This window comes from Alligator sinensis, unplaced genomic scaffold (assembly GCF_000455745.1).
Source record: "Alligator sinensis unplaced genomic scaffold, ASM45574v1 scaffold64_1, whole genome shotgun sequence".
NCBI classification, from domain to species: domain Eukaryota; kingdom Metazoa; phylum Chordata; order Crocodylia; family Alligatoridae; genus Alligator; species Alligator sinensis.
Genome location: NW_005842458.1, coordinates 995,457 through 1,018,915, shown reverse-complemented (window position 1 = coordinate 1,018,915; position 23,459 = coordinate 995,457). Strand labels below are relative to the sequence as shown.

The window sequence follows — 23,459 nt, the reverse complement described above, 5'->3', positions numbered from 1 at the left end:
CTTGCAAGGATGGAGGGGGTGGGAGAGGGAGAAGAGAGCAATCCAGCCTGGGATGCTGGAGGATCTGGCCAAACACTTTCACCCTGTCTGACATACTACCTGTTCAAACTGATATTTGATGGAGAATAGGTTAAGAAAAAGAAATTTTTTTAATTAAATTAAATTAAATTAAATTAAATTAAATTAAAATTAAATTAAATTAAAAAGGCAGTTCAACATTTTTCAAGCAACACCTTTGTGGCTGGCTGGCCATTTTATCATACAATAATTACTCTGCATCTGCGAGACGTTCAAATTTATTACTGCACAATAAATGCAATTTGTGTCAGGGACCTAACAGCTTTTAAGGTTATAGGTCATTTATGTCAAAAGCTATGAAATTCTTATTTTGGAGATCCTCAAATGAGAACATTTGTACTCTGGTACTTTTTGCTGTCATGTGAAATGGCTCCCAGTTCTCTAATATATATTGCTGTGGTCTGCTTTCACAAAGAATTTAAAGAATAGACAGAGATACCAGCTTGGGAATACTGGTCTGCAACTGTCTCTGAATATCAAAGTCGATTTTGTCCCTTGGTTGTGGGATGAAGCGGATTTCCTAGTTTGAAAGGTAACGTAACATAATGAATTACATGTAACAGTATGAGTTGATTTAAAAAATAAATTAAATTCTATTTCAAGAATTTAACACCTAATACACTACCCAACATGCACTGAAAAAGACAAAAAAGAATACAGCTTTTATAGACTGAGAGACTTGGCATTGCGTAAGATGAACAGAGAAAAAAAATTCCCCTTTTATTCTGCAGATCCATGCCAGTAAACTAGAATAAACATGTTATTAAAAGAGAAATCAATAGAATGCTTTAAAATATACAGTACCACAAGAGGTCAAGCCCCAGTATTGATTTTAATATAACATTTTTGTGCAGTTTCCCAAAGGGTTCTTTTCTAATATTGTTCTTCATTTTTCTTTCACTTTGTATCTTGACTGGTGAATTTGCTGCTCTCGTCTGCAAAAGCTGTCTATGGCAAGAAGTTTGCTAAGAGTTTGTCACATATGCGATGCACTGCTGAGACATGACAAAGCAAGGCAGGGGGGAAAGCACTCAGACACACCAGAGTATCAATTAAACTGCAAAATGTATTGCAACTACATTCCGACTTGCCCAAACCACAAAAAAAGAAGAAACAACTAATGGCTCCAATCAAATAAGCTACCACTGAGAACCACCTTCAGGCACTACTGTGTACATATTTTTAAAAGTTGATTTACAGTTTCGAAGGGTTTTCCCTGAATGGATAAGGAGGTTTAGAAATACGGTAGACAGAGGTTGCAATACATTATCCACCTAATGACAGATAAAATGCCAATACCACAGAGCCCGACTAGCCAAGTAGAACAAACTTTAGCAATTCATTAACAGGAAATGTCTGAAGAGCGATCCACACTATTATGAACTGAAAATATTTTTCACGTGATTTGGTTTATGGAAGCAGCCACTGGTGCTCTGCAGGTTCAAATCTGGCACACGTTAACAAGCAATAAAAATTACCACCAACTTACAGCGACTTGGGACCAACTCGCAAATGGGACAAAACAAAACTTGGGACAACCCACAGCTGGCACCTCAATGACAGTCCAAACAGAGCGCAGAGACTGAATGAGACTAACAGTTTGTACACAAGAAAGTTGCACAGTTAGTTAAACTTGTGCAAAATTGCGTAGAGGTTTTAATTTTGGTTTCAATTTAAGTCAGCTTTGATCAGGCTTATCCTAGAAGAAGCAGGTCTGCTTCCATAATTTAATCTAAATTAAATGCAGTATAGCTTCTCTGGATTGCATATCGGATGATATTATCTATTACTCCAAGTACTGGTAAAGTGAAAGGGTCCCACATGAACACGATTTCACTCATCCCTATATACTGGCTACTGGAAATCACCTTTTAACAGGGTATATTGTGACTGGTGTAACCTGGATAGTTTGTTTCATTTCTTCTTTGGCCCAATTCAAGATGAAACTGGATGCTTATCTTGCTGGGATCCTATGACCCCAGCTGACTTCCTGCCCTTTGGGCGGGGGGCTGGACTCGATGATCTTCCAAGGTCCCTTCCAGCCCTGATGTCTATGAAATCTATGAAATCAATCTGGAAAGCAGAGAACAGACAGAGCACTTAAGATTTTTTTTAGTATACATCATCGTGCGCATATATATGCTAAAATACATAAATAAAAAAATATAAATATATATTAGCATATATTTTGTCCAATTAAACCTTTTTTTATTTTGCTTTGGGAAGAAGACCCCAGGGGGGCAGGGGCAGGGAGGAAGAGGAAGAAAGAATTGTTTTGCACTGAAGAAAAGCAGCAATCCTACTCTAAAAACTTGCAATAAAAAGGTAAAACAAAGACGACAAGATACAACAGGTAACACAGAGCTGAAGAGGATACAGATCTTATTTCATTTTTATAATAACCATTTCATAAAGGCAAAGAATTCATGCTCTTTCATTAGAGATTTGAGAGAAAGGTGCCTTAAAATAGTGTATGCACATACATACTACAGAACTAAAATATTACTGTTAGTCAGGGGCTAAATCATATAAAAATCCAAGAACAGCCATGAAGAGCAGGAATACTCAAAATTCAAAAGTAACATTCAACTAAACTTAACTATTTGCCAGATAAGTAAGGTTGTTTGAAAGGCAAAGACATTTTTACTACTGGGACTATTATTAGCGGTCACAGTTTACAGCACACGGTGCCTTTTACTTGTCTTCCTTATTCAAGCAACTTTTTTATGTATTTCAGTGGAGAAAATCCAATAGTCTATTGAGGCTGACAACAAACAAGCCTCAGTAGGAGTCATCAATATTACCATCATCATAAAATCTTTAACTTATTCTCCCCTTCTGATTTCCCAGTGTGTCTTTTCTTCTGTCTGCCTTTTAAAATGCAAAACCTGGGCTGTAATTAGATGTCCCTTGTACAGCACCAAGCACAATGAGGAACAAATAAAATCATTTTCAAAAACCAAATGCCAACATTTCTCTCTACGTCATATCTTCCGTTAACCTATTATATCACCATATGTTTCCATGTTCGCCCATTTGGAATATTACTGGAAGTAGGGAGTCAGGCTTCGGGGTCCCAAGACAGGCTTCCTGCACAGCATGGGGCAGATCACTGAACACCTCTATTTTCCACGTCCATCAAGTTAAGTTGCTTATTCATCTACCTCTCAGGGCAGGAGGGGGGTGCAACCAACATTTTGGATTTATCCAGTACCCCCAAAATCCAGATGAAAAGGTACAATTTCAGTAATGACTGTGTACTTCAAGATTCACCCACCAGTAGTGATGAGGACAACAGGATGGTTCCAAACATCAACTTCTGTCATTAGATGCAAGTCAGAGCAGTAGCACAAGACAGGAAAGCATGGAAGTAGGATAACTCTAAAAGCATGCAAAATCTGAAATATCATGATAGAAAAAGTTTGTTTCTTGGCAATGAACTGCTCTAGTTTAATACTATTTCTGTTTTAGGGGAGGGTTTTGACACAGGTGTGAGTTTTGCTTCTTAGCGATCTCTGGTGCTAGCTTAATACTGTCACATTTTCCCAGAGGCAGGCATGCTGCTCCACTGAGTTGTGCAGATTTCTCAGCAGAACCCAATGAAGCAGGTGCATCTCGCTGACCAGAAGCAGATTCTCATCTCTAAAGTTCATGAACCATGGCACCATCTGGCATGATGCAGGCCACCTCCGTGCCGGCGAGACAAATGCTTCCAATTACAAAAAAAAACCCTTTTATTGGCACATCATCAACGTCAAACTGCCACCATCAACAAAATGAGCGTATATTGAATAAACTATGATAATGACAAGAGCCATTGTAATGATCTCTCTATATGGGACCTCATCTGACAGGGACATTTGACATCTTATTGCCACATTTGTGTATAATTTCATTTCTTGGCAAAGAACTAAATCACTAACATCCTAGCACGTCCACATCTGTGACTGTTCCAATACTACCCATATATTTTAATTCATTTTGGAGGCAGAGACAACAAGACGCTAACATATGTAAAGAATGAGAATGGTCACCTCTTGCTTGTGTTCTCCCACTCTTTACCATTCTCTTTTCCAGTGCTACATACATAATTTGGGCTATAATAAAATGCACAACTGAGACTATAGAGACAAAACATACAAATACTTTTGTGGTATTTCATTCTTCATTTTCAGATGAGAAAAACAATCACACACCAAGTCTAACGTTTCTGTAGTATTATCAAATTGCAATATTGATACGAAAGACAAAAAAGACTGTGAATGCTGATTATTCCATTCTATGTTTCATCGTTATCCTTTTTGCCATTGTTTATGTTCATTTTCGGCAGCAGGCAAGTCCTCTGGAAAATTTAACGCTTGCAAACTTTCATGACTGCAGCCAAAGACTGCACAAGCCCACTAGGTATTGTGGCTGCATTATACTTCAAAAAAGTAAGTATGAACTCTGCTGAAGTTTAACTATAATCAAAGCTTCATTTTCCTGGAGAAGACGACACTTCTAAAATTAAATGAATTTCAAAGTGTAGAAAAGCAAAAAAAAAAAAAAAAAAAAGAATTGAAACAGCTGAGCTGTGCATAGTCCAGAAAACCATAGTTCACACTTTGCATAATCTTGTTAATATTCTACCATTAAACAAGACATTGGGCAAATGTGCTTTCCTTTCTTCAAATCCATTTTTTTAAATGTTCCCTTCATTTAAAAAGATGCAACGAAGAAAGATTTCACAAAGAGCAAGCACATTAATCCACTTTATTAGTACGGGTGATTACAGTCCTAATAGAATCTCTCATTTACAGGACTATTTTGTTACAGCATTTTTAGGAAAAGTTACACAACGATCACGATGAAAAAGGTGACTGTGAATTTCAGGGTGAAGTTACGGCCACGCTGAGGATAACAGCAGAACTTTCCTGAGTTCAAATAAGAGCAGAACGTTTCCTATGACGTCAAGCCCCTTCTTGTGACGACAGCCATCAGTCCTCAGATTGATTCATCACTGCAACACATTTCATCTTAATAAACTCATCAGAAACTTGCAAATTTGGGGCGGGGAAGGCAATCTTAGGTAAGAAGAATCCTCATCAGCAATGGAGAAATGAAACGCCTAGAATAGCCATTAGGCTACCATAGAGCTCAGGGTATCATTTAGCAGCATGCTCTCAAGGAAACAGCTGGTGAGGTTCATCGTTGCATCCAACCTCACACAAAAAGGTATTAAAATACAGGTGCATGTTTTTAAAAAACACACGCATTGTTTAAATGAAAGTGACATAATCTAGATATTGATATGATTATCTTATCAAAATTGTATTTATGCACACACACACACACACACACACACACACACACACCCTATCTCCCTAGGCTCTGATCATAAAACCATCCTTAAAAAAGTTATGCATCTGAAAAGCTTGCATAACTATCAACACGATTAGTGCACTGGTCATTTATACAGGCGAGTTATACAGCAGTCAAAGGGAACAATAAAATATTGACCTAAGTGTACAAGGACCATGGAGATTGTGGCCAGGTACAAACCTTTATCGATTCCAGCATTCAGCCTCCAACCATCTCCCCTGCTCCTTGAGCCTTCCTGAGACCACGGCGACCCCAAGCTGGGGGAAGTGCAGGCTGGTCCTGTTGTCCCGGTCCTGGGGGACTGGAGTGGTAGAGCAAAGCCCCCTGCGCACTTCTGACATCAAGGACTCCAAAGTGAGAAACAGGCAGGGCTTGTGGTACTGACTGAACACGTAGCAAAGCCCCCACCACTTGACATACCTGGGACTCCAGCATGAGAATCAGGTGGGGGCTTTGCGTTGCTACTCTGGGGAGAGCTTCCCCAGCCCTGGCTCCCAGCCCTACCAGCTTTAAATCACCATCTGTGCTGCCAAGCCTCTCTTTCCACACAACCCCAGTTTCCCATGGACCCCAGCACTATCCAGCAGCAGTTTAGAACCCAAAATAAACTCTCCTGGGAGCGACTCCTAACTGATATAACTCGGCTTATTTTTTCTCCCACGGCTGCCATTTTGGGTCAAGAAAAAGAACATGAACATTTGTACATCTTTGGTTTCTACTGGGAGAACGGTGACTTTCCTGGTAAAGTCCTGAACGACTGTACATGGCACGTGCACTTTCACAGCCAAGGTAACTCATCAGTTCCAAAGGCAGCACCTTCTGGAGGCACTACTCGAAGACAAGGCGAGTTTGTTGTATTCATTTCCATTCTTCATTTAAGGGAATTTAAAGTTGCTTAGAGTAACACAAACCTTATTTGGGAATGATGCTTCTTGGTATTTAACCAATAGTGAATGCAGTCATACACAAATAAAATTCAAAGAGCCAAGCCCACCAGCCTACGGCACTTCTGCATAAGCAAGGCCATTTTCTTCCTTTGCACTTCACTCTCTGAAGGTGTCCTGCAATCAGATCAGGAAGTGGCCATATATGGCAAATACATGAACATGAACTTGTTTAATTCTCAGGAATGTGCTAAATATTCATCTCAACTCCCACAGTTATTTTTGGATAGCTCAAAACATCTTTATGTTTAACAGCTTTTTTATTGTGAAAGCAATGCTGGAAAAAGCACGTCATTTTTTAAGAGGGATAAAAATGTAGCTGTGTAATACATACCATTATGGGTAAAAAAAGCTGCTGTGTAATACATACCATTATGGGTAAAAAATCCATAAAAAACTAATTTAGAAATCATAAGTTCAAAGTAGATGATGAATGTCAGGCCTGACGAGTATTTTTCTTAAAAAGAAAAGCAAAAATGGATAAAAGTAGTAGGTTTTCAAACTGGACAGCTGACAAAAAGAACGCAACAGTTTACAGAGCACACCATCATTTGAATTCACTAATGTGAAGAGCAATGGTGAAATTTCTGTAAAAGTTGTTTTTTTGGGTTTGTTTGGTTTTTTTTAATGCACGTGCATTCTGCCAGGCTCACACCCCCATATACATTTCTTCAAGAATAGGTATCACATGCATAGAGTCTGATCTGCTTGAGTAAGTAAAAGGTGCAAATCGGATATCACAGGCTAGGGGTCAATATTGGAGGCATTTTTTTCTCTGTCAAGAAGCTTGACATACGGGCTGAGGAAGCAGGTGAAAACTTAATCAGAGACATTTTTAATCAGCTCTTCACATAGACACCATTAGGTTTCTGCCAAATTGGCTTAGAAGAATCATGGTACGTACCTATACGAGTACTGCGCCATTCGAGGAGAGCCAGCAACTCGCACTAATGAACAGCTCCAGATATACAAGTATTTTCAAGTACATGCATAACAAAACACTCTCCACAAAATGTATTTGTAATAACCATTAAAAGCAAAGCATATGCAAGAAAACAGAATATGCCTAAGCTTCAAAGTATCATCTACATTTTTGTCTTCTGAATAGAAATGGCTACGGTTGAAAGGACTCCTGCCCCACTTATGTTTATTCCATCTGCGATGTTGCAAACAATTTCAAATATTGCACAAACACATGGGATTGCTATGAACTATTCCTTATGTGAAGGGCTACTAGCATTTCTATAATTATTTACTTCAAAACTTAAGTTTAGTGACAGTAAAAAAAATGCACACGGGCTCTGCCAACAGATGGGTGTTTTGGAGGGCAAAAGGGATGACCATTATATTTCCCTCCAATTAAAGAGTTTCCATCGTGATACAAGGACTGCATTGCTTACAAGTCCGTTACACCCCAGTCCTCTGCAGGCATCATTCTTCCTGGACTGAATAAAACTGGCGGGTAGGTTGACAACTTTATGAAAACTGAGCAGCATAAAAGCCAGTCACACAAGGGTTTACAGGGCAGATTCTGTGCAAGTTATGGAAGAACCTGATCAACGCATCAATTCCTTGTTCCACGTAAACACAGTATTTATCCTAAAGTATCAAAACGCAGGTGAAATTACTTGATGTGATGTGATACCGTGACCAACTTCAGCTTGAAAGATATCTGCTTCTCTAGACCATCTTACATTTAAAAAAACAAGCAAACACCGTGCTGAACAACACTGTGCCAAAAATATTTTAAATGACTTTTATGCTCTGTATAGCGGTTAAAAACCTCCATGCTTATTTCTGACCACAGATTAAATGTATACGTTCAAACACTGCTATCAAGATATGACAAGTAGGTTAAAAAAAAAACTTTTCAAAATTAATTTCAGAGAAAAAAGGTCTTGCATTCCCAAGCTTTTTCTCTGTACTAAAAAAAAGAGAAGATAAACTCTTCGCCTCTACTCTTTTAGCCAAAATGAGGCCAGACGGTCAGCCCTGGTATTTGTGAAATACAATACCAGATATGAAAAAAGAGGGTCCCTCAAAGCCAATATGCCCCTTACATTTCACAGACCATGGCAAGGGCAAGCAAAATGGACTTATGGAATAAACAGAGAAAGTTACTGAAAAGTAAAAAACAAAAACCAAAACAAAATAATAAAACCAAAATAAAAACACATATGGACACTGCAAAATTGTTTAAATGAGCCACAGTTTAATATGAAATGCAAGTTCTAAACAAAATTTCCTTATGAACACCAAATGCAATTTCAAAGAGCAGGAATATGTCAAGCAGAAGATTTCACCATAACGTACTGATTTGCTTTACAGCTGAATCAAAGGGGTCTGGGTTTTTTGGAATGGCTGTACTCTGGTATCCAATTATATAATCCGTCAACCTAATCCAATTAAATAATAATATACTGCTGAGTGCAAAACAAAAGAAATGTATGCAGCCAATTTTAGCGGTACTAATTACACTCTGATTTAAGAAACCTACTGTAATGAGTTCTTCTTCCCCAACTCCAAAGGCAAAGGACATTAAGTAGTTAAGATTTATGTTTAACAAGAAACTAATATTTCCCCTACTATTAAAATGTACCTCTTTACTCAAGCAGAACAGTTCTAAGCAACACACCTTTGCATTTCTCCCAACTTGTTTCTATCTCTGTGCAGCCAAGTGTCTTCCAGGACTTCAGAGATATCAACAAATCCAAGTAAGAGAGAAGTTGAGCTGGAAAGGACGTCCAAAGGACATCTAGTCCAACCCCTGCCCAAGGCTGGATCATCCCTATCCAAAACATCCTACACAAGCAACAATGTAAGCTCTACATAAGACTACTGTCAACCCTAACGCAATGCACATTTGGTTTAAAATATTACAAGCAAATCAGGTTTATGAGGTCAAAGGGATTTAGATAACAAATTAAGAGTGAGAGCTATAGCAAAGGACTCAGTTAATTTGTTTTAACATGCATTTAACACCAAAACAGAGTCTACCCGTTCTTCCTATGGCACTATAAATCAGCATGTCATTAGACATTTCAATAGCTCTTCATTTATTGTAAAACTACCAAAAATCACTGAACAATTTTTATAAAAAGTACAGCTGTGGATGATCACAAACAAACCTTTTGTGAGCTTCAGTCTCTCTCCTGGCTTGTTCTAATGCCAGCTCTTCAGCTATTCTTTTCTTTAGCTCTTCTTCATTAACTGCGATTAATGAAAGTTATAGAAAATAAAGATGTTATCAAAACACAGTATTGTTATCAATTACAGAAACAAAACATTTTGTAACATAATATACTATATTGTTTTCCATTTATTTTTCCTATCAAACCCAAAGACCTTCCAAAATTGAACTTCCATTATCGGGGGGAGGGAGGGGGGAATTGGATTTTGGATAAGTGATATTACTCTACACATTTTCAATTAATATACATACCCTCTCCTCACTCAAATCAGCTTGTAAACCTGAAATCCTCCCTTCATAGCCAAACCTACACTACAGATAGTAGACTTGAAAAAGAGCATTGGCCCAATAACAATTAGCAAACAAACCTTACGACTACCTCTGTCATTCGGGGATGCAAAGAGACGCATTTGTATATTTTTATTGAATTCTATTTTCCTATCCAATAGCTGGCAAAAGACATGAATAAAAAGCATCATCTAGTAAGTAAACCAAACCTTCTCCATTTTCTATATAAAAGTAAATACTTAAAAACTGAATAAATGTGTGTTCAGATATATAATTTTTTATATAAATGTGTAGAGAAAATAGTGACTCCTCCTGGTTGTCTAGAAGTACTAAAATTAATGGAATAGCTATACTAGTCAATATGTCTAAGTGCTTATACCAGCAAAGAAGAACAACCTTCCTTCAGGAAAATAGTTAGAAACTACACTTGTGAAAGAGGAATTAAACTAAACGAAAAATAAATGATTTACATCAAGGTTCCTGGCTGACTTCAGTTAAACCGCACTGCTGGGATAGTATGATATAACTAAAAGAGCTATGTTAATAGAGAATAGTGTTCTTCCTCCACTGGTAAAAGCACTCCTGATGCCAGTGGTCACCAACCAGTGGATCTCGACCCACCAGCAGATCTCGGAGCCTCTTGGAGTTGATCCGAGGCTGGGGTGGGGAGCTGAGTGCCCGCGTGCATGCATGCGTGCCCCAGCCCAGCAGGTCAGTCCGTCGGGGAGGGAAGGGGCAGGGGCTAGATCGAGGCCCCCGTGGTGAGGGACAGTGCTGCAGAGGCAGGAGCAGTGGTAAGTTGAGTGGGGCCCCAGCCGGATGGGACAACCTGCTGGGGAGGTGCGCCCCCAAATAATTTTCTCTCCCTCTGCCTCAATCTGCACCCCCACCTCCCCCTTTCCTTCCCCACAGACTTACCTGCTAGGCAGGTAAGAAGGGAAACAGAAAAATAAGACGACTGCAAACCGAACACTTTACGGCCAGCAGCTGGAAAACTATGCATAAACACAAACCAGAGCAACTTTAAAAACCACTAGTCCAAAAATGCCTCATGAATCTTCTGCGTTCTTCTGGGACCGAGCAGGCCGACCATCTTTATGCACTGTAGCAACCTAACCTCAAGGTGACAAATGCACAGAAGCAGAGTCTATGCTGGAAGGAAAAAAAACCATGCCTGCTTCTATCTTGGACCAGAAACACACCTGCTGTTTGATCTAGGAGCGCATCATTACAAAACCCAGGTCAAAAATAGCAGACTTGCACATGTTGTCAAGAGCAGAGAGACTGTCCTCGCCCAACATTCAAAGCATCCTCACCGATTTGGTCCCGGCTGAGCCTAAACCAGCACGCCCTCATCCTCCTTCAGATTTGATAAAGACAGTGGAGCTGTTATACTGTATCTATGCCAGAGGTGGGCAAAATGTGATCCGCAGGCCAGATATGACCCATCAGGCCACTATCTGGCCTGCGGGGCCCCTAAAAAATTTAGAAAATTAATATTTATCTGCCCCTGGCTGCCTGTCATGAGGCCCTCAATGGCTTGCCAAAACTCAGTAAGTGGTCCTCCGTCCGAAATAACTGCCCGTCCCTGATCCATGCACTTCCACTGAGTATCAAGTACCTATACAAGATACTAAGACTATCAAAAAAGCTACAAAATATATTTAGCAGAAGTGTCAGCCTCAATGAACAATGATCCAGTTGTCATAGCATAACGCACAAATCATCCCAACACATCAGTGAGCATTAGAAATGAAAAATCTAAGCAGTTAAGAGACTGCATTTCTACCCTTAAGAATGAATGCCACCCCTATAAAGGCCAAAATGAAAGCCATCTTATCTGCAAAATAATCTTGAGAACTCAGTCAGAAATGCTTGACCAAAGCTTAAACTAATTTAATCCCTTTGCTAGTCTCCCAAAACAGCTCCCCTAGCTGTGCTGAGCCACAGCAGAGAAACTTCCTCTCATTTTCTGCACATCTAGAAGACCTGTAAAAATACATTCACTGTTAAAATCGATCCTATTAGTTTTATCTCTGAAAAGGTATTTCAATATTTCATGTCATTTAATGCAGCACTCAAGAATATACACACATTGCATAACAATTATGCTCTCACCACCATCAGTATCATGAAGTTTATTGTTCTAATGTACAAAAATGAGTAAAATATGTCTAATGAACCATGGAACTCTCTTTTAAAGTGTAATAAATAAGATTCAGGTATCAGCCAATAAAGACGTGGCACATTTGACCTTAACAATCACTTAGGTTATACATCGATCAGCCAGATACTAATAGGAAATAAAACTGGAGCTGTAGATCATTAAATAGGATTCTGTTATAGGATACAAGTTGTATGGCTCCAAAACGAGACATGCCTTGGCAAAGACTGAAATTCCAAGAGACAGGCTACGGGCTGGGAGAAAAACAGCAGTCAAAAATGTCGTTTCTATCAAGACGAAGTATCAGAGATGCTAGATCCATTTCTAGGTGAAAAACAGAAAAGACTTTCAGCATCTGATGGCAATTTCTGCTCAGACCATATGACATTCAAAGTAGACAACTGGCAAATAAAGAACTGAAGAATTTTAAATATGTATATGTACAGGTCTGTTCATATAAATATCACCTGAAGACAGCAAGAAAGGAGCAGCTGCCAGAAACAAAAACTTTTTTTTTTTTACCATATAGTCATTGTGGCTCTTCGAGAGGCTAGTTAGGCCTGTGCAAAGTGGCTAGTATTCAATTTGGATCCGACCGATTTGTGGGACACCGGTCTCCCGATTCAATTTGGATTCGGAGATCTGGCCACTGAAACAGACCGAATCTCCTCCAAATTGAATTAGCAACCGAAGCTTCGCACAGCCCTAGTGCTGGTCCCAATACACGCACCTGTACATGCAGCATGTGCACCACTAGTTCTCAACCTTGTTAGACTCAAGGAACCGCTTGGACAATGCCAGCTCTTGGGTTTTCACTCATTTTCTGACTATGGAAGAATACTAGGCAAAGTGTTGTGTTGCAAAGACCACCACAGGTCAAAATAGTTTTGATGGGGAGGATACTTATTTGAAATCTCTGGATTTATCTTGTAAATGTCTGCACAGTGCTAACGTTTTGTGGCACCCTATGGCATCCTATGAAAGGATCTCAAGGCACCCTGATTGAGAATCACTGGTGTAAGCATAGACCCTTTTGACCATTCATGTGACCAGGTATGCATCCTACATCTCCCTATATTTCAAAGCAAGACCAAAGGGCAGAGTTGAAGCAATTTATTTCCTCACAATTTAAAACTGGTGTTATCTGTAGCTTATAAAACCTTGGATGGGGCAGGGGGGTCATTAATTGGATCTACCCAGACTGCATCTCAAAAAGCCAGTTACTGTGGGGTCAGTGAACATCCTACCTTTTTTTTCCAGTATGCTCCTAGAGATTAGCAGAATCACTGTGGATCAACTGCAGGGAACTGGTGAGTAGCATTAGAATGGCCAGAATAAAAAAATCCCAAGTGCCCCATTCAAAGATTAGATTTCCACTCCCTCAAAATCTCATGTCAGACCTAGCATACCAGGCAGACTGTTTCCCAACACCGTCTAGCAGATTCCCAAAACAGGCCAGGCTACAGCAAAGCAAGCCTCAAGATAGTGAGCAGAGTCACTGTTCTCCCAGTAGAAACCAGGAATATATAGATATTCAGCATTTATCTCCCAGAGCAAAACTGGCTGCTCTAAGAGAAAAATGAGCAGGGAACAACCATAGTTTAACTGCTTGCAGGAGAGTAAATGTCTGTACATTTTCTCTTCCAAGAGATGCCACAGCACAGTGCCCCAGCATCCCAGGGTGCTTTGCTTCCAGCTCTCCTCTCCCCCCACATCCCACCCCTCCCCAGGGAGACTGTAGGTTTCTTGGGCTAGATTCTATGTTCCAGCCAAGCAAGGAGCAAAATGCACCGCATTCACAATCCCCAAATTGTGCTGCAAGGAGACACAAGCTGACCCGAAGCAGTATGGGTCAGCCAATCAGAGCTGCCCTTTGCACTGCTGCCATCTGTCTCCAAGCAGACTGAGGGAGCCTGCAGAGCAGGATCAGCATTTGAATGTCTGTTCAAAAGGTCTCTGGATAAGTTCGTCTACCAGGAAGACAAACCTAGAATTCTCCCAGATCCTTTGCAAGTGTGAATGCAGCCTGTCTGAACCATTCCAGGCAAGTTTGTTTTAAATGTGCTCTTAAAAATTTCCAAGGATAAAGATCTCAAAACATCTCAAAACATAGTATATTAAAATTTAAATTCTGTACCCTGTATAGAAGGCAGAAGGTCACCCCCAGCCAAACCACAAAATAGGAGGAGAAATGGCAGCCCTGAAGAATACTCTATCAGATGACAAACCTAATGGGAACAGCAAATGAGAGGAGCTAAGAGAGGATATGGGGGAATCGGGCAAGAAGACCATAGTTCTCCACCCTTCAGGTCATCTGCAGACAACATGATTGAGGTGGGACTGCCATTCCCAATCCATATACTGCTAAGCTGTCTCAGCTGGGCTTTCCTGCAATTTGTGAGCCACTGAAGAAAAACAAAAGTTGGGGGGGCCTCCTGCAGGTTTATCTCCTAGTTCAGCTCTGCTTGTTCATGGCCATCTACTGTGACCCCCTCACTCCTGCAGCCTTGGTGTCATCATTAACTTTCCTTTACTTCTGAAAGCAGTTTATTTATTGAAGTTAAATCCACTCTCTTCTTAAAAACCAGTTTTGGAGACATGAAGAAATGCCTGTTTTTTTAAAATGGCAGCGGGGACACCTGAACTAAAGCTGGTCAAACGAGCTTTAGTTCAAGCACCCCCGCAGGCATTTTGAAGCACAGGGATGTTGATACACGAGATGCTGCAGCACTTTAATTAAAGAGGCTCTTGAAGCCGCTCTAATTAAAGCACCTCCCCCTCCACCCTCAGAGAGCACATTGAAAATATGAATAAAGTGGTGGTTTCCAAGTGTTACTCTGCAAGTGTGCTGTCTCTAAGCATTTGAAATTTCTCAGATCTCCCTGAGTCCAAAAAGAAACTAGCTTTTCAATTCCGTATTTAATTCATTCCAAAGCTTCACAAGATGCTAGAAGAACATTAAAGGCTACCACTCAACAAAAACCCCTGCCAGTTCTTTAACAGCAATCTATCATTCCTGTCTAGGAAACATAGTAGCATGTGTGCAAAAATTTTAATAAGTACATCTGAAACACTTTTTTAAATTCATGGCACTACCATAAGGTTTTTAAATCATCACAATGTTCACAAGATGCATGAGCTACATTCCTTCCTCTTACTCATCCTCTATTTCGCATATTTAAAGTATAAACTCATCCAGACATGGACCCGCTCAAACTTACATCCATACAGCCGCTAATAAAATGGGGCACCAATTCAGGCTGGGATCACACTGTTCCACTTTAAATACAAATACGTAATTGGTACAACTAAAACAACCATGGAAACTTAGAGGGGGGAAAGGGAAGGAAAAAAAAAAAAAAACCTTTTATCTTCTAAACTGTACTGCGAAATAACTTGAGAGTTTGTTGAACTACGCAAGTCTGACCAAGGCAATTAAATAGACTAAGAACACTGCAAAGGAATTATTTTGCATTTTTGCATCAGACTTCATTTCCACAGGTACTGCAAGTTATCTAACCTAGACTCGACTTCTTCAGGTGAAAAGATGAAGGACTGTGAGTGATGAAGTTGTCAAAGAAAGAAGTGTTTGAGTAACTTAGTTAACAAGCGACAAGCCACAAATCCAATTCTGAAAGAATGTAAGAATGAAGTGGCAGAGCTGCTAGCAAAACTATGCAATTCTTGGACTATTATATTATAGTAGATGGCACCAAATGTTTTCCTGTTGAGCAAAAAAAGAAGAAAGAATGATCCTGAGATAAAACCCAATTCAGTGATGTTTCAAAAAACCTTTGACAAAAAAGTTACTCATAATAAGTTGTTAAGGAAACTAACCAGTCAGAGGGAGATGCAAAAGTACCATCATGGATTAAGAACTAGCTAAGATAAAAAACAAGAACAGGAAAAGCAGCATGGGAAAGAAAACAAGCAGTAAAGTGGCAAGTTCTGTAGATGACTAGCCTAAGCAATCTGTGCATCAAGAGTGGAGACAACTGGGAAGGACCTAACATAGCAAACTGGGCATCACGCTGGTAGATGGCACTTACTTTTGGCAAATGAAAGGTCATGCATGTGGAATAGTTTGAATTACTTAGTCATATGGCTGAGTTCTAGATAAACTATAAACCTACGCAGGAAAGAAAGACTCGAGTGCATTGGACAGTTAATAAAAACTGCTACTTGGTAAGTCAAGGTATCAGAAAAAGGAGATAAGAAAAAAATTATGTTGGAGGAATGGAAAAGACATTCAAAAACAACCTCAGGCTACCCCTGACCTTGAACACTCTGTCTCCATTACGTTCAAAGACAGCTTATCATAACAAGACGGCCATATTCTAACATTATGGTCAAAAAGGAGCAAAAAAACAATCAGACACACCCACTTGAACCCAGCCAGAAGTTAGGGTTAGTAACCCTAACCCTGAGCAGTTTAGGGCTTAGCTTTGCAAGGCACATTTTAGAAAGGTAAAAGGACATGTAATATTTAAAAGGCATTAAAAAGATTTGTGCGTGTTTAAATGTGCTGCAGGCAAATACACTGCAGAATTTATTTTCACAAAATAGTAAGGGCAAAGCTTAGTGCACCTACACTTATATTTATAAAAACAAAGGAAAAATAGTTGGGAACGCATCTTCAGAGCATACATCGACCAGAAATTCTTCCCTTGGCCAGGTTATTCCATGTCTATAATCAAGTTGATACATTTACCTGTAAAACATCTGGTGTTGTCAGGGAAAGGCTACTGAACAATACAGACCACTGGGCTGATCCACTATAGCAGTTTATCACATCCTTATATGCATTAAAATACATTAACCATCAAGTTTGGGACACTATACCTTAAGGTTATTGCCAAAAAAACCTACCACTCGTCTCTGGATCTGGCAGGGCAATTGTGGCTCTACAGACATTAAAGTTAATGAAGATGTCAGAAAGGAAATTCTTAACAGCATGCTAATAATCATAAATATTGCATCAGAAAGCACAGTGTTACAAACAGCTTGGCGACCTGGAACATTAACAGCAACAGGCTACAGGTTTATTATGTATTTTATTGCTCCTTCAGGATTAAACTGACTCTTCCCCCACCCCATTCCAATTTGAGACCTGTACTATGCAAATAACCATCATTTTATTGCCTGCCACTTAATAAGTACTCCAATTTGGACCATAACTAGGCTTCACATGCAGCATGAGAACAAACAAACAACACTGCTTTTGAAGATGCACACCAAGAGAAAAGAGGAACCGTCCAATGTTTGTTCATTTTAAATCTAACCAACTGTATGAATGAAACACAGTATAGCCTACACAAAATTAATACATTCATTTCAATTCTTACCCAGTTACAAGACTACAAAGGATCCCAAGATCACACAGACATTGAAACACAGGAATTCTGAGCTATTAGGTTTTTGAAAACAACAAGTGGGCAGCTTCCCCATGTAGTGGGGGGAAATTTCATAGACATTTGGGCTGGAAGGAACCCCGGAGGATCATTGAGTCCAGCCCCCTGCCCCAGGGGCAGGAAGTCAGCTGGGGTCATAGGATCCCAGCAAGATAAGCATCCAAATGTGCCTTCAAGGCGTTCGAAGTAGGTGCTTGAACCACCTCCGGCAGCAGTCTATTCCAAACCTTGGGGGCTCGGACAGCGAAGAAGTTCTTCCTTCTATCCAGCCTGAAACGGTCGCAGCAGAGATTGTGACCATTCGATCTTGTCATCCCTTGGGGCGCTCTGGTGAACAGACGTTCCCCCAGACGCTGGTGAACACCCCTGATAGGTGGCCATCAGATCGCCCCTGAGCCTGCGCTTTTCCAGGCTGAAGAGTTCCATGGTTCTCAGCCTCTCTTCATAAAGTCAGCTTTCCTGCCCTCTGACCACGTGTGTGGCTCTCCTCTCCACCCTCTCAAGCTTCTCTACATCCTTTTTGAATTGTGGAGCCCAAAACTGGATGCAGTACTCCAGCTGTGGCCTCACCAAGGCCGAGTACAAGGGGAGAATGACATCTCAGGATTTGCTTGAGAAGCATCTATGGATGCAAGCCAGCGTTTTGCTCGCTTTACTAGCCGCAGCATCACATTGAAGGCTCACGCTCATCTTGCAGTCAATCCTGACCCCCAAATCCCTTTCATCTTTGGTGCTAGCCAGCGTAGCACTGCTGAGCCTATAAGCGTGCTGCAGGTTTTTCCTCCAAAGGTGGAGAACCTTGCATTTTTCAGTGTTGAACACCATCAGGTTCTCATCCGCCCATTTCATGAGCCTGTCAAGATCTGCCTGGATCACCCTCCTGTCCTCAGGTGTGGATGCTTTACCCCAGAGTTTGGTGTTGTTGGCAAACTTGGCGAGTCCACCGCTGACAACAATGTCCACATCACTGATGAAGATGTTAAATAGTGTAGGCCCTAGGACAGAGCCTTGAGGGACCCCACTGGTGACCGCGTACCAAGACGATTGGCTCCCGTTGACCAACACCCTCTGGGTCCTACCGCGGAGCCAATTCCCCAGCCAGCGGATCGTGGTGAGGTCGAGGCCGCAGTTAGCCAGTTTAGCCAAGAGGTGATCATGGGATACCAGATCGAAGGCTTTTTCAAAGTCAAGATATACAGCATAGATCTCTTCCCCCTTGTCCAGGTAATAGGTCACCTGGTCATAAAAGGGAATGAGATTGGTCAAGCAAGACCTACCCACAACAAACCCATGCTGGGTATCCCTCAGGATATTGCCTTCAGCTAGCCTGTTAACGATGGCCTCTTTGATAATCTTTTCCATGACCTGCCCCATGATAGAGGTCAGGCTGATGGGCCTGTAGTTTGCCAGATCTACTTTCCTCCTGACCCCCACACCGGCAGGAAAGAGGACCGAGGTCAGATGATCCCAGCCAGGTGACTATCTAACCTCTTCTTGAAGACCTCCAAGCGAGGTGAAAGCACCACCTTCTCTTAGAAGCCCATTCTAGATCCTGGCCACCCTTACCGTGAAAAATTTCTTCCTAATATCTAACAGAAATCCACTCTCAACTAGTTTACACCCGTTATTCCTAGTCACTCCCTGGGGTGCCCTAGTAAACAATACTTCCCCTATTCCCGTTGACCTCCCCTAATAAATGTATAGGTGGCCACAAGATCTCCCCTCAGCCGTCTCTTGTGAAGGCTGAAGAGATTCAGCTCTCTCAACCTCACCCCGTAGGGTCTTTCCCGAAGGCACTAATCATGCGAGTAGCCCTCCTCTGAACCCTCTCGAGATTCCCCGCGTCCCTCTTGAAGTGCGGCGCCCAAAACTGGATGCGGTACTCCAAATGCAGCCTGACCAGTGCCACATAGAGGGGGAGCATCACCTCCTTTGATCTATTAGTCATGCACCTGCTAATGCACGAGACGGTGCAATCGGCCTTGTTGATGGCCTCGTTACACTGCCGGCTCATGTTCATCTTGGAGTCAATTATGACTCTAAGATCCCTCTCTGCCTCCAAGCTGCTGAGAAGGACACTCCCCAACCTATAGGTGTGCTGGGGGTTCCTCCTTCCCAGGTGGAGTACCTTACATTTATCTTTATTAAATTGCATCCTATTTCTCTCTGCCCATTGATCCAACCTGTCCAGGTCGGTCTCAATCTGCTCCCTGCCCTCCGGTGTACTAACTTTGCCCTATAACTTGGTATCATCAGCCAACTTGGAGAGGGTGCTCTCCACGTCCTCGTCCAAATCACTGATGAAGATATTAAATAATATCGGTCCGAGGACTGAGCCCTGCGGGACCCCACTGCCCACCTCCCTCCAGGCCGAGAAGGAACCATCCACCACCACTCTCTGGGTGTGGTCCCTAAACCAGTTGGCCACCCACCTGACCGTGTAGGCGTCCACACCACAGTCTGCTAACTTCCCAGTGAGGGAAAACGTGGGAAACCACAGGTTTTCCCTTGCAGGAGGGCAGAGTTGCAGCCTATAAGGGGATACTTAGGGCTCCCCATGCCCCACACACTGAGGGGCTGGGGCCTGCATCGGGACTAGCCATTGATGTTTACAAATGGGTCCTGGTACAAAAAAGGTTGAGAACCCTTAATTTAACGTCTGTTCCTACTTCCCCACCTGTAGAAAGGTGAGGGTTGAGAAGATAAGTATATTCAATGATCAGGAGGTGCTCAGACACTGGTGAAATGATGCACAAAAATACCTAGAGGAAAGGCATATGCTGACATTCATATCACTCACTTAGGCTGTAAGTGTTTTGAGAATGAGATTATGCTTTTGTTTCATATTTGTACAGTACCTAGCACAAAGGGGTCCTTATTCATAAGAAAAACCATGAGGATAAACTCTCTGTTATAAAAATGGGGACCAGATTCAGAAGCAGAGAACAGAAGGGAGACGGGCTCTCACTTCTAGGTCTAAACCCCAAATAGGAGAACAGAAACAGGGTCACTGCCATCAAGCGACTGCTTAGAAAGAGGGATATCAAACATGGATTGAGTTTCAAGCTTGCCCCAGCAAATGGATGTCTACTACAGAAAAGCTACTGTCAGAATCATCACTTTTCTGGATGTTCTCAAGAATGATTTAAGCCAGTGGTGATGAACCTTTTGGACCTGCAGGTCAGATGAATGGGGCAGGGACAGTATGCAGGCTGAATCGAACCCTGTGCATCAGGATCAGGCCCTGGGCACCACTTCCTAAAGCTCCCACGCACCAGGTTTAGGCCCTAGGGCCCTACAGTGCCTCTGCCCATCTTGTGTACTGGGATCAGGTGCCTAATCCAGCACACAGGGCCCGGGGCTCCCCATGGGTCCAGAAAATTGGTGGTGGAGGAGTGATGCCACTGCTCTCTGGCCATATTACTGGACCCATAAGAACCCCACGGGCCAAATTTCATGGGGCTGTGGGTCAGAATTGGTCTGTGGGCTGGGGGTTGAGCAACCCTACCTAAGCGAGTAGTCACAAAACCGTTTGCCTACAAATAACTCCTTGAGGTCAGGATTAAAGTCCATTGGAAAGTCAGTGGCAGAAAGCTTCCTCTGCTGCCGCCCATGTTCAGGATAAATAAACGGCTGCCCTTTAGGAGCTGTCAATCTGTCACCTTGTGTGAGCACAAGAGGAGACAATTTTTTTTAATTTTACCAAAAAAGTCAGAAACAGATGTTGCCATTATCTCCTGAAAGCATACTTAACTAAAGGTGGGCAGTTTATCATAGTACACTTGTCAGAAACAACAGGGGTTTTGGTTGAATAATATAAGACAATCCAATCTCCCACAAAATCGGCTACAGAGCTGTGGCAGAACCACTTTGTAGAGTACTGTTCAATTATAAGCCCTTCTTTTTTCTTTTTTCTTCCAAAACAACCATAGAAAAGTCACACTTAACATATGAGAATGAACTATGATAAGGCCCCCTAAACATCTTGACATTTGTACTTGCTGCATTTTTTTTCCACGCAGTAAAAAATACCAATCAGATTTTTTTCGATGTAGGTCTTGTTTTAGTATTTTTTAGTATGTTAAATCCTAGGAGCCCTTTCCTTGGTTATTCAATTCTCCTGTGGGATCTTGAAAGGACAAAAGCAGTGCAACGTATTTATATTTAGTTATCAGCTTACACTCAGGGAAAAAGCTCTTTCTTCAAAAAATGAACCTGGAAAAGGGGGGTATGACTATATGCAGAGTCCATTTATTATGGGAACGCTGCAGCACTTTCAGATACAGTGGTATGTGAAGTACCGACAGCATGATGGGGGCCACGAAAATGAAGTTACAAAACCTCTTCCAATGGATTTCAGCTTCTAGATTCACTGGCCAACAATGTGAATGTGAATGCTAGAGCTGTTGTAAAGGTGGTACCTCTCTGTTAATTCTGGAGTACAACTTGTATTTTCATTTAACAAGTTGATTTTAAAATCTTAGCTGTGGTTAACAATATATATACAGCCTAGAAGACTGTAATTTGTCAAAAGCAGGCATATACTCCACGCAAAATACATGGATCGTCCGTTCATTCCTCCAGCACTAAAAGAAAAGGCTCTGGGAATAAATATCTGTCTTAAAAACTGAAGTATGTTTTTCTCTTTCAAAGATAAATGAATCCCTTTGAGGCCCTGAGGAAGTTTAATGGCGTGTGTACTAGGAGAAAAAAAGTGAAAAAGAAACATCCATGGGGACAGTATGCCAGAAAAGTCACTCTGAGTGACCTTATTATACATTTCCTGAATTTCTGTATTACGAGCAACAGATACACTTACTCGAGCACAGTTCCCTTTAAGAAGCCTATTCCAAACTAGGTTTCTTTTTAAGGGCAAGTCCTACTCCCAGGGGTATGCAAGCAGCTCATATTTAAAACAGTGAGCCAAGCTCACTGTCAGCCAGAACAGTGGTAACACCTTGCATCTTCAAAGTTACAGCCACTTACACCGTGAGTAAATTTAGTACAGGAGTTAAGCATGTCCCCAAGGCCTCCCAAATGTTTTGCATTCCCCATACAAAACAATACTAAAGTAACTACATGCAAAAAAATGAATACCATTTTAAACATGCATAGTTACCAGAGATAACCATAAAGTGCGACAGTTAAATTTCCAGAGGTAAAATGAGGTCCAGCAGGTTACATACCGTGCATATTTTATAATATATCTTTTACAATTTAAACAGTAAGTGTAAGCTTTATTATATAACCATAAAAAGATCCCACCTGGGCCACCTGGAACATAGCCACGTTAACATTATGGCTGGAATCTCAGGTTCTTGCAATTCCTGATTTTAGTTATGAACTCCTACCACTGAATTAAAATTGGATTTTGTTTGGGGTTTTTCATATTTAATTTCCCTAGAACTTTCTTTTAATATCTGTGCTTAACAGCGTTCCCATTTAGTAGGCATAATTAGTTTCTCCAGTAAGGAGAATGAAGAAAAGAAAGGACAACTTTCTTCCACCTGCCATTTTGCTTGAGGGTACAGAGATCAGGGGCAGGCTAAATAGAGCCCGCAGGCCTCCGTGCAGGAGGTGCGGCTCTGGTCCCTGAGCAAACCCCACTGCCCCAACCCCAGCCTGGCCTGACCCAGCCCCAGCCCCAGCCCCGAGCCCAGGGGAGCTAGAGAAAGAAGCCTCCACCTGGCAGAGCTTGTGCCTGTCCCCCCACCCCATCCCCACTCCCAAGGCTGTTCCCAGGCTCCCTGCCTGCAAGCACATTGTCCAAGTTTGCTGATGACACTAAGATGTGGGGTGAGGTGGACACGCTTGAAGGGAGAGAGAGGCTGCAACTAGATTTAGACAGACTACAAAAGTGGGCAGACGAGAATAAGATGGGGTTCAACATAGACAAATGCAGGGTGCTGCACCTTGGGAGAAGGAATCCACAGCATACATACAGGCTGTGGAGTTCCTCTCTTGAAAGCACAGAGGCGGAACGGGATCTTGGAGTCATTACTGACTCCAAGATGAACATGAGC

The 23,459-nt window shown here is 41.6% G+C and overlaps 1 protein-coding gene across 3 annotated transcripts in view; it reads right to left on the bottom strand.

The window, feature by feature from the left end:
- Positions 1-23,459, bottom strand: part of CHCHD3 (coiled-coil-helix-coiled-coil-helix domain containing 3) — a 240,190-nt gene that overhangs the window by 180,504 nt on the left and 36,227 nt on the right. For all 3 annotated transcript variants that reach the window (XM_014523192.1, XM_025212354.1, XM_006030678.2), the window contains exon 3: positions 9,512-9,593. In XM_014523192.1, coding sequence (XP_014378678.1) covers positions 9,512-9,593 — 82 coding nt within the window. The remainder of the gene's footprint in view (positions 1-9,511; positions 9,594-23,459) is intronic.